This window comes from Chelonia mydas, chromosome 11, assembly GCF_015237465.2.
Source record: "Chelonia mydas isolate rCheMyd1 chromosome 11, rCheMyd1.pri.v2, whole genome shotgun sequence".
NCBI classification, from domain to species: domain Eukaryota; kingdom Metazoa; phylum Chordata; order Testudines; family Cheloniidae; genus Chelonia; species Chelonia mydas.
Genome location: NC_051251.2, coordinates 59,301,003 through 59,315,301, shown reverse-complemented (window position 1 = coordinate 59,315,301; position 14,299 = coordinate 59,301,003). Strand labels below are relative to the sequence as shown.

The window sequence follows — 14,299 nt, the reverse complement described above, 5'->3', positions numbered from 1 at the left end:
TTTATACAAAATAAAACTAAATAAAAGTGGCATAAGCCAATTTTTCCCTTCCCTTCGTAGGTCATCTTTAAAAACCTGATCAACACTTGGTTGAGACTTTTTCCCCTCACAGTAGCATTACTCTTTAGAGGGAGGGCTATACAAGTTTAATAGAAGAATACTGGACACTTAAGATCTGTAGAGATTTTATACAGGAAGGTGGTAGATTTCCTCACTGTGACTGGACAGGAAGAATTCTGAGTCTTCAGTTATACATTTTTATTAGGTTCAGGTGTCATTTCAGAAAAAAAAATCACAGGGGGAGGGGGAATTGTGTCAGCATATAGAATACTATATGTGATTATATTATACCCTGCAAAGTCCAGGGGGGAAGGGAGGGGGCAAGAAATGGAAGATATCATGGAGCATATAGACCTATGAAAAGTCGGGGGGGGGGGGGGAGGGTGTCGCGAAGAGGAAATTAAGCCCTTCAAATGTTAAATGGACAGGAAGTGCCCTATCTACCATCTCCTTTTCTGCATACAGTATTCCAGATAAGAGTGAACCATAGACTTCTAATGCCATTGTTTTATGTTCCAACCCCATTTCTTAGGCTCCTAACATCTTTCCTTGTTTAGACTATAGCTGCAAAGGTCTTTACTGAGCTGTCCTCGAAGGATGCCTAGATATTTTTCCTAAGTTGATACTCAATTACTCATATGCCTTATAAAGTTTTAAATTAAAATTTTCCCTTCACTGTGCCTTACTTCACGATCATCAACAATGCATTTCACCTACTATTGTCTTATCCATTCACTAGGTCAGCCATATTGTGGGACATTAATGAAGGATTTCAGAGCTGCACAGGGCCAAAAGTATACACTCAGATGTGAATGCACAGCTCCTACTTTCAGGGAAGTGGGGGAGAGGGTCATTCACATACATATAAGGGTAGACCTTCATGTAGCGTGGTTTCCTAGGTTTCTTTTCTGAAATACACTGTTTAAATTTAGAGTCAAGCTTTAGACTGGTTATATTAGCTAAATCTCAAAACATTAGCATATTCTTCGACATGGCTGTCATCGAGACTTTTTAAGCTGTACAGAACTTTTGTATTGTACATATTATCAGCAGAAGTATTATACAGCCATAATGTGAAAATGAGTTCCTATTCATGCATTTCACAAGATGACCAAAGAACGTGACATGATGATCAGTCTGTACAAGACAAACCCAGGACTGAAGTAGCAGTGATGATGACAGGTGAGAATTGGCGAAGCTCACTAAGTAGGCTTGTAGACACCTGCCCCATCCCCTGCCTGGCTCAGATCAGTGCTATTAAACCTTCACTCTCAACAGCACAAAGAAAAATTAACTCATAAACATTTAATGAAGTAATTAAATGAGAAACAGAACTATTTTTTTTAAGTTTCACATTTAAGGGACAAGGTTAGATAATTGGTATTAAAATGTATATGACTCTGAAATATCCCAATGACCTTGAAAGGTTTATTCTTCAAAGAAATCCTCTTACCAAACTATCACAGAAAAACACAGTAGATATGGATCTAAAATGTCAAGGGCAGGCAAAAGTCAGGCTGATGCAGGAAAGTGCTCCATATCAATGATTTCTGTTCAATATTTCCCCAAAGAAAGCCTTTTATAAAATGGAAGACTATCCATTCTTAGTAAAGCAATGGAGAAACTGACCAAACACGTCCAATTCACAGTATTATTCTACTAGCAAAGAGACTATTTTGAACACTGACCAAAATGCATTTAAAAATAATTAATTTAAAACCACAAAAAAAAAAAAAAAAAAAAAAAGGATGTGCACCAACTACCAATCTTCTTATGCCATCTTCACAAGAAACTGCACATTTCTCTATTATCCTATATCTGAGGATCACAGTAGATTATAAAAAAATGCTGGGAAGATTGAGCATTCTACACCGGCTTCTGAGTGGAAAGAAAGATACCAAGGTACTATGAATCTTCCAAAAACCATTAAAAGTATATAGAACGGAGGAATAACTATTAGCACCTAATAAACCTGGGTAGCACTTCAGAGAGTCCTTCATGCTAATCTGTCACAATGACCAAAAGCCAATGGATGCAAGGGCTATATACTGTTCCAATCTCATGGCAAATTGTTCTGTGCATCTAACACTGAGCTTCAAAAAATTTAAAATAGAGCATTTTTTTCAAAAGTATTAGATTTTCATTTACTGTAGGAAAATGAAACCTTTAACATTATGTATACTCAGATCTTGCAGTATTCCTCATCACCGTCTTATTTTACTATTCTATAAACAACATAATTGTGAAAAAAATCATTTTTGTTTCAAGCTCCAAGAAATATGCATTATTAATAAGTCCATTTTCCCTAAAAGATGTATCAAATGTTGTAGTTATATTGCCCCTAATAGCATCGATGTTAGTAAAATAAAAAATGGCTGTGCCCAAAGACCCCATTAGCAAGCAGACATAGCTCTTTCTTGTGATTAAACTGTATTTTAAAAATTCTGGCATTACCTCACAAAGATGTTAAACATTTCATAGGAAAAAAACCCACCAGCTCAAATTATCCCTTTTTATTTTTTAAAAGGAGAGAGAGAGAACAAGCCATTAACCAGCATGAACAGACCAAGAGAAAATAAACCTCAGCTGCAGATTGGGTTCCTTTATACAAAAAGCATGTTTTATTCTCAAATATGGTCCTCACTTAAAAATACGGTCTCAAATATGGTCCTCACTTAAAACCATTATCACACTTCACTGAGACACACATACTACTGTTTAATGGGTCACAGATATACTGAAATACTGCCGGACCCCACCCCCTTTCCTCTGCCAAAATGGCAAGTATATTACACCCGGTGGCTACTTACCAGCCGCAGTGCTGAGCAGCAGGGTGGCACTGGAGAGCAAGAGCACCCGCAAAAGGTGCTGCAGAGAGGCACTCATACCTGAGGAAGCCAAAGAAGGAGGCAGAAGGGAAAAAAATACCGAAAGGAGGAATTTCCTCCCTTTTCTAAACAATCTTAAAACTCTCTTGGATCACAATCCAGTCTGGAAGGGCAAACGGCAGATGACAGGAGCTGTCTGAGGTCTTACTCCATTACACGTATCTGTCTTCATGCCTCGGGACCTGGCTCCTCTTCTTTCTAACGACCATAGAAAAGGGAGGTTTTGTCTCCAAACCACGATGCATTTCGCTTCCCCTAGGTGAGCAGCTACTCTTGCGGTCACACCGGAAACCCAGACTATTTCCCACGCAACTTCACGATATCAAAGAAGCATCCAGGTTTGGCATGAAACATATCCAGGGGTGAGGGGGAATCGACAGCAACGGTCACCTCTGGTGCCTCCTTACTCGGCCCTGGCTACGCGGAACAAGCTCTGAAGAAGACGGGGGCCAGAGACGCCTCCCATCCCGTGGACGGTCTCGGTCTGCCTTCGCCCTCTTCCGTGTCTCGTAACAAGGAGAGGCGCCCTCAGTCACTTCCACGGACAGGCTGTGCCTTGGCCCATCTGGTCTCTTCAGCCGCACAGGACGCGAGCGCAGCCCTCGCCCCTCCGAAGGGAGGGCGCCCGCTCGGGTGCCTCCAGCTAAGCAATGGCTCAGGCTCCAGTTCCTGCTCGCCGCCGGCCGGGAGAGCGACAGAGGCCCCTCTCCCTCCTCCTCCTCCCGTCTCCTCCTCGCCCCTTCCCCCGCCGTCGGCGGGCAGCGCTGCTCCGCCTAGAGAGACCCCGCGAGGGGCGTCCCGGGGCTTCAGCCGGCGGCCCCGGGCTGCGGGGTCCCCCCGGGGCTGGAGCGGAGCCCGGCGCCTTCCCACAGGCTGACTCCCCCGCGCGGCAGCTCCTGCTCCCTGCCCTCGCCCTCCACAGACGGGCTCGGCCAGGAGGGGTGCGGGGGATTCACACGCGTCGCCTCCCAGCCCCGGCTGGCTCCTGCTCGCGCCCCGTTGCCAGCCCAGACACAAAGGGGAGTCGCTGCTAACTGCCAGTCTGCGCTCCCGGCCCCCGCCTCCTCCACCGCCCGCCCTCCTGGCCCCGCCCCGTTTGCCTCGTACCTAGCCTGCCCCGTCAACGGCCGCGCTGGCCGCCGCATGCCACCCGCCCTCTTTCCGAGCGCCCTGATCATAGAGTGGGCCTCCAGGTAGCTAGAGAGGGGCCGCGGCACCGCCCCCTCAGTCTCTGTGAGGGGGGGAGAAGGGTGTTCACAGGGGAGTTTGCCGCGCCCCTCCCGCACCGCCATGTTTGTGGAGAATTGTGCGTTTGCCAGATTGCGGCCTTGAGAAAAAGTGCGTGGGCGGGTGGGCTGGAGGAGGCGGTGGCCGGTTTCCTCATAGCAATAGCTGCAGCGCTGTTTGCGGAGCACGGTTTGAAAGCATCTTCTGCAGGCCAGGAGCTCGCTCTCTCTAGTGTGCAGCAGCTCCTGGCTGAGATTTCCCCCACAGGGATGTTTCAACGTCATGTTCTGTAGTGAGAAATTAAAAAGAACAAGACAGCCATATTCTTGCTCCTTCACATCCATGGCTGCAGGGGCAAGGCATTTTCTATGCAGGCTCTTTGCCTCTGGAGTGCACACTCTTGCATACACACTATCAGAGCCTGGAGTTTAACCTGGCCATGTTGTGAAGCTCCTCTTTCCTCCCTGGGCATTGGGAGAGGGAGTGCAGTGAGGACACTTCTGCTAAACATTGCTCTATTGTACCTTCATCCTCCCAACCGCATCCCAACTCATGTTTGTCCCCCTGGTGCATCCATCAGCACCTGCTTTGTAAACTCTTGGGGGCAGAGTCTTCTTTGTTACTTGCCTGCACAAGTGCAATACCAGTATGGCCCTATCTCTGGACTGGAGTTCCCAGGTGCTTCTGTCACACAAACAGTAATAACAATAATGAGGGGGAGACTGACTGAAACAAAGGATATCTTTATTACAAATTCAACTGCCTACCCTTCATCTAAGATGTGAACCCTCATAAGAAACATCTGTCACACACACACACACACACACACTCCTCCAGCAAAACCAGGAAAGACTAGATCTGATATTTCTAAAGTAAAAAAAAAAAACTGAAAAAACTATTTAAAAAACAAAAATCAACCTCTTAGATCATCTTCTTACATCATAAAACAAAGAAAGAGCAAAACCCCAATGATTACAAAAGAATTCGTTTGTAGTTACCTTTAAGCACTACATCGACTTTAAACTTTTAGTCCTGGCCTTCAAAGCCCTTGAAAACTCTGCCCTGTCCTACATCCTGGATGCCATGTTCCCCATCAAGCCCTTTGAATCACCAACAATGCCAATATTAATGCCTTATTCTGCTCTCCCTCAGACCAGTATTCATGCTTTTTTCCATCCTGCCATCTCTCTGCATTACATTTTCTTCCCAAGCCAGTTCACCAAGCTTACTGCTTCCCATTCAAGTCACTTAAAAAAAACAACACTTCTTCCACGATCTTTAAAAGAAGTGAGTTTAAAACTTTTTTAAAATAAGAAAGCCAAAGCAAATCCACTAAGCTCTTCATACCTCTGCATATAATCTTTTTACCTTCTAGAATGTAAACTCTTCAATTCAGATACTTTAGTTTTTGTCAAGCATATTTTCCATTTGAAACAAATAATAATTATTTCCCAGCATTAATATAATATTGATATATTAAGAAGCACAACTAGGAACAGCAAATCAATACACAAAATTACTTGATTTTACATTATTTGTTAATTTTAAAATATTTTTAAATTATATATCAGATGTGACAGGAAACTCATCTCAGGCACAGCATCCAGTTTTCAGTGAAATTCTGATGTTTTAAAATCATTTTTTTCCTCTTAGATTTTACTGACTCAGAAGATTGAGTACTGAGTAATCTAAAAGGGAATCAGTGGCACAGGAACACTGACTAGTAGTTCAAATCTAAGATTTAACCTACTGCAAAACATTTGTAAGATTCAGGGTAGGTATTGTCTTTTAATGTGCCCGTACAGCACCCAATCCAATGACCTCTGATCTTGATTGGGAATTATGGACACCACTTTCGTAATAATGATAAATAAATAAATACAAGTGGGAATATCCTCAGACTTCTGAATTAGGTTTATATCTTCATTTAATGCATTGTATAGGGCTTGTGCTGTACCCAAGTAAATTTTTTGTTTTTCTTTGTCCTCTTATTAATATTTTTGACTTATATAGTGACTTCCATCTGAGAATCTGAAAGCATTTTAAAACATTAATAAATTTAGCCTAAAAATTGCCACAAATCTTGTGCGAGATTTTCTCATTTTACAGATAAGGAAACAAAGGCTGTGTCTACGCCAAGATTTTTGTGAAGTTCTCCCGCTGTTGCTCTAGCTCTAATCTACACCAGTTCATCCACTGATGCTAGCAACAGTGGAATTACCCAGGTGGTAGAAAAACAGCAGGAGATTTCCACACACACAAAAATCAATGTAGGACAGAGAGATTATATTACTTGCCCAAGGTCACAGCAAGGGCCTGATCATTCTATCACACACAACTGAAGGGATGATCAGGCCTCAGAAGTATGTGGTAAAACTGGGGTTAGAATCTGATTAGTCCCTGATTCTCTGGCACCCTAAGGCCTCTTTATACTGCTCTAAAGGAGCTTTAAATGGGATGGAAAAGGCCTCTTAAAAATACATTCTGCACACAAGGGGTCACCATGTAAGGGCTCTACACCTGTCCAACCTCAAGGCTTCTATAACTTATGCTCGGCCCCAGAATATAGGGAATACAAAAATGGCTTAAAGCCATCTTTGTTCTCCTTCCGTTCCTATCCTAAATTCCAGGATGGATGAATGAAGAATCAGGGTCCCAGGTCTCTAGATTCCCAGTCCAGTACCTTAAAATGGTATCAGAAAATTTATTATGTACAAATGGTGCTTTTTTTATTCAACAGATCTGCTGCCTATATGACTTGAGTGTCAAATTTGCTGATTTTGATGACAATAATAAGCTTTTAGCTATTTTTTTTACACTACTCATACCTCAAGGGCCAGCACAGATAAGATTGAATGGTCTGGATTCTTTCCTGGCTCATGTATTATCTACAGAATTTTTAACTGTGTTCCAATATTAGCATCTTTATTGTTGGTGGTGCATGTGTCAGAAACAACATAGTTGACTTCATATTGAGCTTGCAGGGCAGGCAGTTCAGCAAAACATGTTGGTTACAATATTTTTACTTCTTACCTGAGCAGATATTATATGGAAGTCAGTCAGAGACAATAAGCATAGAACCCCAGATTGTCATTTTTTACTGTCACTTTTCAGAGTTACAACCACATGTTAACCACACAACAGTCCTTCCTCTTATTTGTGGAAACGGAACTGTCAGGAAATAACCTAAAAAATAGTTTTACCTCCAAAAGAGAAAGAAAAAAATTACAGCCAATATTTTCATGGGGATGAAAAAAATGATGTTCTTCCCTGGCTTAGCAAAAGCACCTGACAACATAGCATGCTTTCTGACTAGGTATGCCCATCAGTAGAATAGCGGATAGCTCCACCCTGTTCACCAAAACCAAGAATTTAACAATATGTTTTACTCAGCACATTTATTGCTTAGATGGTAAAAGAAAATTACAGTAATTTTATATATCATGTATATTGAAAACAAAGGGCCTGAACCTGCTGCTGTTGAAGCATAAATAGGAAAAGTCTCATTGATTTTAATGGGTGTAGGTTTGGGCTATTAATTAATACTTAGGGTTCTTACCCACAACCAAGCTGGGTTGTGATGCTTATTTTTCCACTAATTGGGAGGAAGGGGGTATTTTTAGGAAAATTAAAGTGGGTGGTTTTTTCAAGAGAAGTAGGATTTTATACAATTTTTGATATAATTTTTCCTTTCAATTATGTACAAAATTGGGCCTCAATCCTGAAAAAGCTTTGCACAGGCAGAATCGTATATCCTCACAGAAACCCACTGAAGTCAGGGTTCTGCCCACATACAGCTCATTTCAGGACCAAGGGCTTATTAGGCTCTTCTGGAGATGAGCTCCCAGAGAGTGTGGGGTGTGCGGAATTATTAAGACTCGTCCACAAGCAATATTCAGTTTTGCAAAATGGGTAAGTTTTAAGGGCAAGATTGTTATTTGCCCAGCATGCCTCACTCCCCTGCAAAGCCTACCTATATCACTGGTCACAGCGCTGGGGTAGAGCAGAAACTGCAGAACTGTTATTTCCTTATTTTCCCTGGATGTGGAGTGGGTGGGCAGGACGAGGCCAGACTAGGTCAGGTCAGGGAATGGGCTGAGCCTGGATTCCGCCACCGCAATGTAGCAGCCAGCAAAAGGGGAAGTAACACACTGCTGGCCAAGCATCATGGCAGATTCTTTCCACGGGGGGAAACAGGGACCAAATTGTAACTCTCAGAATCACAGTTTGTTCCCTGATCTTCTCATGGAGCAGTGAAGATTTGTGCCATCCCTTACTCAAGGCAAATTGCAAGCTAGCTCTCTAAGTATTTAGAGTACTTAAAAAAAATTCTCAGTTCTTTGCTTTGGTGATGTTTTATAAGTTTTAACTTTAAGCAGGAAACCCAGGAAACTAGTATTCAGCAATAACAATTAAATGAAAACCAAAGAAAAATACTTGGAATAATGAAAACTCACAAAAGTGTTGCATACCAAGCTACTATGATACTCCAAATAAGAATGTGGAAAAAAGAGAGAAACTTGAAAAAGGCTAAAAACACAAAAGATTTTCTTCTAATGCTCTGGATTTCCAACGGGCGGAAAAAAATGCACACAAAGCTGAGAGTATTGTACTGAGCTAAACTGAGAAAAGTTTACTTAGTAAAATGAGATCCATGATTAGGGTTCTGGGGCACTATGGTAATACAAATAAATATATAAATAAATATATTATAGAACAAAGAAACTCTTGAAACACTAAGCACAGACTCTTTGGCAGCTATTGCCCAGTGCCCCAAAAAAGGGCTTTTGTGACATGAGACATTGGGCTAGATTCTCTAGTCTATTAAGGCCACTTTGCAGTGGCAGCCAGAGATGACCAGTGTACAGGGGAACTCTTCACTGATCTAAAGTTAGTGGAGCTGTTTCCATTGCCTCCACCAGCTGCACACCCAGTCCCAGCATAGGTATGGAGGGGTAAGTGTCAGAAGCATTGCAGGGGCAGAGCATGGGCAGGCGACATAGTAGAACGAGTTCCTCTATGCCCAGTCTTTCACTGGTGTAAGACCCCTCACCCCTGCGACTCTAGGCATGTGGCATAAGTTAGGTCTACCCCTGTGAAACCCTAACTTGTGCTGTGACTGGGCAGTTCTGAATCAGGAAGGCACAATCATCTGCCCTGTGGCTGCCGCCTTCACTACATCCATGCACAGAGCAGATGTTGAAAAGAATCAGGGACAAAGTATGTCCCATAAATCTACTGACGTCATTGATGCTGATGCATACACAAAGGTGTCTTGATATTATTAACATAAGACAAGACAGTACAAAAATTAAAATTATTTAAACATGCCCTTGTTAATTTCAACTCCATTAAAAACACAGGTTAGAAAAATGGAAAATTACCAGGCATCTGAGGGGGAAAAAGTCATTTTCAAGCTTCAAAGAGAATATTGCAATCAGTGGAAAGTAAAAAACAATAAAATATATAAAAATATTTTAATATAATTTTAGACATATTCCTTGCTAAATACACAGTTTTCATTCACTTTTAAGAGATGTTCAGGATCGGTTATTGTTTTCCAATAATTTCTTTCGTATTGAAGCTGTATTATGTTTATTATTGTTGGGTCTCTGGAGAAAAAATGGTACCTACCTTTCATGACTGTTGTTCTTTGAGATGTGTTGCTCACATCCATTCCATTCTAGGTGTGTGCATGCCCACATGCACAGTTGTCAGAGATTTTTGCCTTAGTGGTATTCGTAGGGTTGGCTGTGGCACCCCCTTGAGTGCCACGCCCATGCGCTGGTATATAGGCGCCACCGACCCTACACCCTCTCAGTTCCTTCTTGCCAGCAACTCTGACAGAGGGGTTGCAGGGCGGGTAATGGAATGGACATGAGCAAGACATCTCGAAGAACAACAGTTACAAAAGGTCGGTAACCGTTTTTTCTTCTTCATGTGCTTGCTCATGTCGATTCCATTCTAGGTGACTCACAAGCAGTATCCAAGGAGGTGGGCTCAGACTTCACAGTTGCGTGGTTTGCAGCACTGCTATACCGAAGCCAGCGTCGTCTAGGGCTTGCTGGGTAAGTGCATGGTGAGACGTGAACGTGTGAATAGACAACCAGGTAGCGGCTCTGCACATATCTTGAATTGGCACCTGGGGTAGGAAGGCGGCCGAGGAGGCTTGCGCTCTAGTCAAGTGGGCAGTTACAATCGCCGGTGGAGGCATTTTCACCTGCTCATAGTAAAACTGGATGCAGGTGGTAATCCATGATGAAATCCTCTCGTTGGACACCAGACTACTTTTCATTCTGTCCGCCGCCGCAATGAATAGCTGTGTTGATTTACAGAATGGCTTGGTCCTTTCAATGTAAAAGACTAGAGCTCTCCTGACATCCAGGAGAGTAGAAGCAGGGAACAGGAAGCCAATGGCTCAAAGGGGGCCCCCATGAGCCACGCCAGCACTAGACTCAGGTCCCAAGGAGGGACAGGGTCCCGAACATAGGGGTAGAGTTGCTCCAGACCTTTTAGAAATCAGACTGTCATGTCATGAATGAAGACCGACCTTCCCTGGAATGGAGGGTGAAAGCCTGATGTAGTGGCCAAGTGAACCTTAACTGATTAAAGGGACAAGCCCTGGAGCTTGAGATGCAGAAGGTAGGCCAGGATCAACTGCAGCGAGACCTGTTCAGGCCTAATTCCCTGGTCCAAGGCCCAGCATGTGAACCGTTTTCATTTGGCCACGTAGGTTGCCCTGGTGGAGGCCTTCCTGTTGCCCAACAGGACCTGTTGGACATGGGCCGAGCACTCCTGCTCTTCCGCATTTAACCTTGCAGCAGCCAAGGCATCAGGTGCAGCGCTCCAGGTTCGGGTGTAGGAGAATGCTGTGGTTCTGGGACAGCAGATCCGGCCAGAGAGGCAGCTGCCGTGGGGCCGCCACTGAGAGGTCCAGCAGCGTGTCAAACCAGTGTTGGCAAGGCCAAGCCAGGGCTTTCGGGATTGCTTTACCCTGTCCTGTTTGATCTTCATGAGGGCCCTGTGGATTAATGGCACTGGTGGGAATGCGTACAGGTGTACTCTTGACCCCGGGAGTAAGAAGGCGTCTGACAGGGAGCCTCTGTCAAGCTCCTGAATCGAGCAGAACGCCATTTCCTGTTCTGATGGGTCGCGAACAAGTCCACTCAGGGAGTTCCCCATCTTTGGAAGATCACGCTGACTACCTCGGGATGATGTAACCATTCATGGTGAGACTAGAAGGTTCTGCTGAGGTGATCTGCTAGTACATTCCATGTCCCCGGAAGGTGCGCGACCATGAGATGAATGGCATGCTGCACACAGAAGTCCCAGAGCTGGAGAGCTTCCTGGCAAAGGGCTGATGATCTGGCCCCACCTTGCTTTTTGTCAGGACTTGTACCATGCTGCCCTTCAGGTGGGACTGGAAAGCCTGGCAGGCCAAGCGAACCTGTCTGAGCTCCCTGACATTTACGTAGAGGGAGCGATTGTCCTGCGACAAGTGGCCTTGTATGCTGAGCTCACCCAAATGGGCTCCTCAGCCCAAGTCCGAGGCGTCAGAAACCAGGGTCAGATAAGTGGATGGGGCCGTAAAGGGAACTCCCTCCAACACCGATCTGGGGTCCAACCACCATTCCAGTAACAACCAGATGTGGTACAGTACTCTGACTACCAGGTCCAGATCGTGCCTGTTGGGGATGTAGACTGACGCCAGCCATGCTTACACAGGCTGGAGATGGAGCTGGGCATGACGGACCACATAAGTGCAAGCTGCCATGTGACCTAATAACCTCAGGCAGGTGCGGGTGGTGGTGAGCAGGTGGCCCTGTATATGAGAGATCAAGTCCAACATGGCTTGAAAACAGGTCTCTAGAAAGAAGGCTCTGGCCCGCATATGAATTCTATTAGTTGCACTGGTATGAGGGTCAATTTCTTTTCGTTTACTAACAGGCCCAAGTCGAGACAGGTGGAGCTTACCAGATCGAGATGCCTCTGCACTTGATCCTGCAATCTACCCTTGATGAGCCAATTGTCGAGATAAGGATAGACCTGGACCCCTTGACATCTCAGGTAAGCGGCTACTGGGGCCATGCATTTTTTGCGTACCCACGGGGCTGATGAGAGACCAAAGGCTAATGCCGTAAATTGGAAGTGGCGCTGGCCTACCATAAAACGGAGGAACCATCTGTATCCATGGAAGATGGTGTGACAGGTTCGGTCACAGAGACTCCCTTGGGACTGTCACCTGACATGCTGAAGTTACCTTGGAGCCCATTTTCCCTGCCAGCCTGGGACTCCAGAACCCTGCCTTGTTGCGCCAGACATGCTAGCCTGCTGCAACACAGACCCAGGTCTGGTCCATGCCCTCAAAGCTGCAGACTTTAACCAAAAACTGCTCAGCAAGTCTCCTGTCTCCAGCACCCCAACACCCAATTCCCAATGGGATCTAAACCCCAAATAAATCCATTTTACTCTGTATAAAGCTTATACAGAGTAAACTCATAAATTGTCCACCCTCTATAACACTGATAGAGAGATATGCACAGCTTATAATTAAGGTATTAATCACTTACTCTGGGTTAATTAATAAACAAAAGTGATTTTATTGAGTATAAAAAGTAGGATTTAAGTGGTTCCAAGTAATAACAGACAGAACAAAGTAAGTCACCAAGCAAAATAAAGCAAAAACACACAAGTCTAAGGCAAATACATTAAGAAACAGATTACAGGTAAAATCTCACCCTCAAAGATGTTCCAATAAGCTTCTTTCACAGACTAGACTCCTTCCTAGTCTGGCCCCAATCCTTTCCCCTGGTTCAGTCCTTGTTAGTTCCAGCAGACATCTTAGGGGGAAACTAGGAGTTTTCTCATGACTGGCTGCCCCCTTTGTTCTGTTCCACCCCCTTTTATATCTTTGGCACAAAGCGGGAATCTATTGTCTTTCTGGGTCCCCACCCCTCCTTCTAAATGGAAAAGTACCAGATTTAAGATGGATTCCAGTATCAGGTGACATGATCACATGTCCTGTGAGACCCCAGCCTCCATTCTTCCTGGCCTTGCCCACACGTATACAGGAATGTTTGCAAGCAAATAGCCATTTACAATCAATTGTCCTAGTCAATGGGAGCCATCAAGATTCTAAACTGCCATTAATGGCCCACACTTTGCATACTTACAATAGGACCTCAGAGTAATACTTCATATTTCTAGGTTTCAGAGTAGCAGCTGTGTTAGTCTGTATTCGCAAAAAGAAAAGGAGGACTTGTGGCACCTTAGAGACTAACCAATTTATTTGAGCATAAGCTTTCGTGAGCTAGAGCTCACTTCATCAGATGCTCAAGAAAGCTTATGCTCAAATAAATTGGTTAGTCTCTAAGGTGCCACAAGTACTCCTTTTCTTTTTTCATATTTCTAGCTTCAGATACGAGAATGATACATGCATACAAATAGGATGAACACACTCAGTAGATTATAAGCTTTGTTATGATACCTTACAAGAGACCTTTTGCATAAAGCATATTCCAGTTACATTATATTAACATTCAAAACATATTTTCATAAAGCGTATGGAGTGCAACGTCACAGATGGAAATATGAAAATAAGCGTCCTTGAGGTCAAGAGCAGCGTACCAGTCTCCCAGATCCAGGAGGGACTGATGGAGGCCAGGGAGTCCATGAAGAACTTCAACATCTTGAGATATGTGGTGAGTCGCTGGAGGTCCAGAATGGGTCTTAGGCCCCCTTTTGCTTTCAGGATTAGAAAGTAGTGTGAGTAGAACCCTTTCCCCCTCATTTCCCGAGGGACCTCCTCCACTGTCCCCAGCTGCAGGAAGTTTTCAACCTCCTGAACGAGGAGTTCCTCAGGAGAAGGGTCCCTGAAGAGGGACAGGAAGGGAGGTAGGAAGGAGGTATAGCCAAGAATTGCAGGGTGTAGCCAAGAAATATGATTTCTAACACCCAGCAGTCCGATGTCACTCGTGACCAGGCTGGTTGGAAGGGACGTAAATGGTCAAGAAGGGGGTAAGGTGGATCCACGGTGACTGGGGCATCGCTCTTGAGCACACCATCAAAATGAGCACTTCTGGCACCTCAGGTGTTTTGCCCGGCCAGGCTGAGCTGGTGAGCGG

The 14,299-nt window shown here is 44.4% G+C and overlaps 1 protein-coding gene across 4 annotated transcripts in view; it reads right to left on the bottom strand.

Annotated features, from left to right (window-relative positions):
• Positions 1-4,078, bottom strand: part of BMPR2 (bone morphogenetic protein receptor type 2) — a 174,248-nt gene extending 170,170 nt beyond the window's left edge. For 3 of the 4 annotated variants that reach the window (XM_037912427.2, XM_037912426.2, XM_007071848.4), the window contains exon 1: positions 2,871-3,999. Coding sequence is in view for 1 of the 4 variants with exons in the window: in XM_007071848.4 (XP_007071910.1) it covers positions 2,871-2,946 (76 nt within the window). In the remaining 3 variants the exon portion in view is untranslated. Of the gene's footprint in view, positions 1-2,870; positions 4,000-4,055 lie in introns of those variants that run through there. The other variant, XM_043525715.1, reaches the window with a different exon arrangement.
• Positions 4,079-14,299: the final 10,221 nt, after the last annotated feature.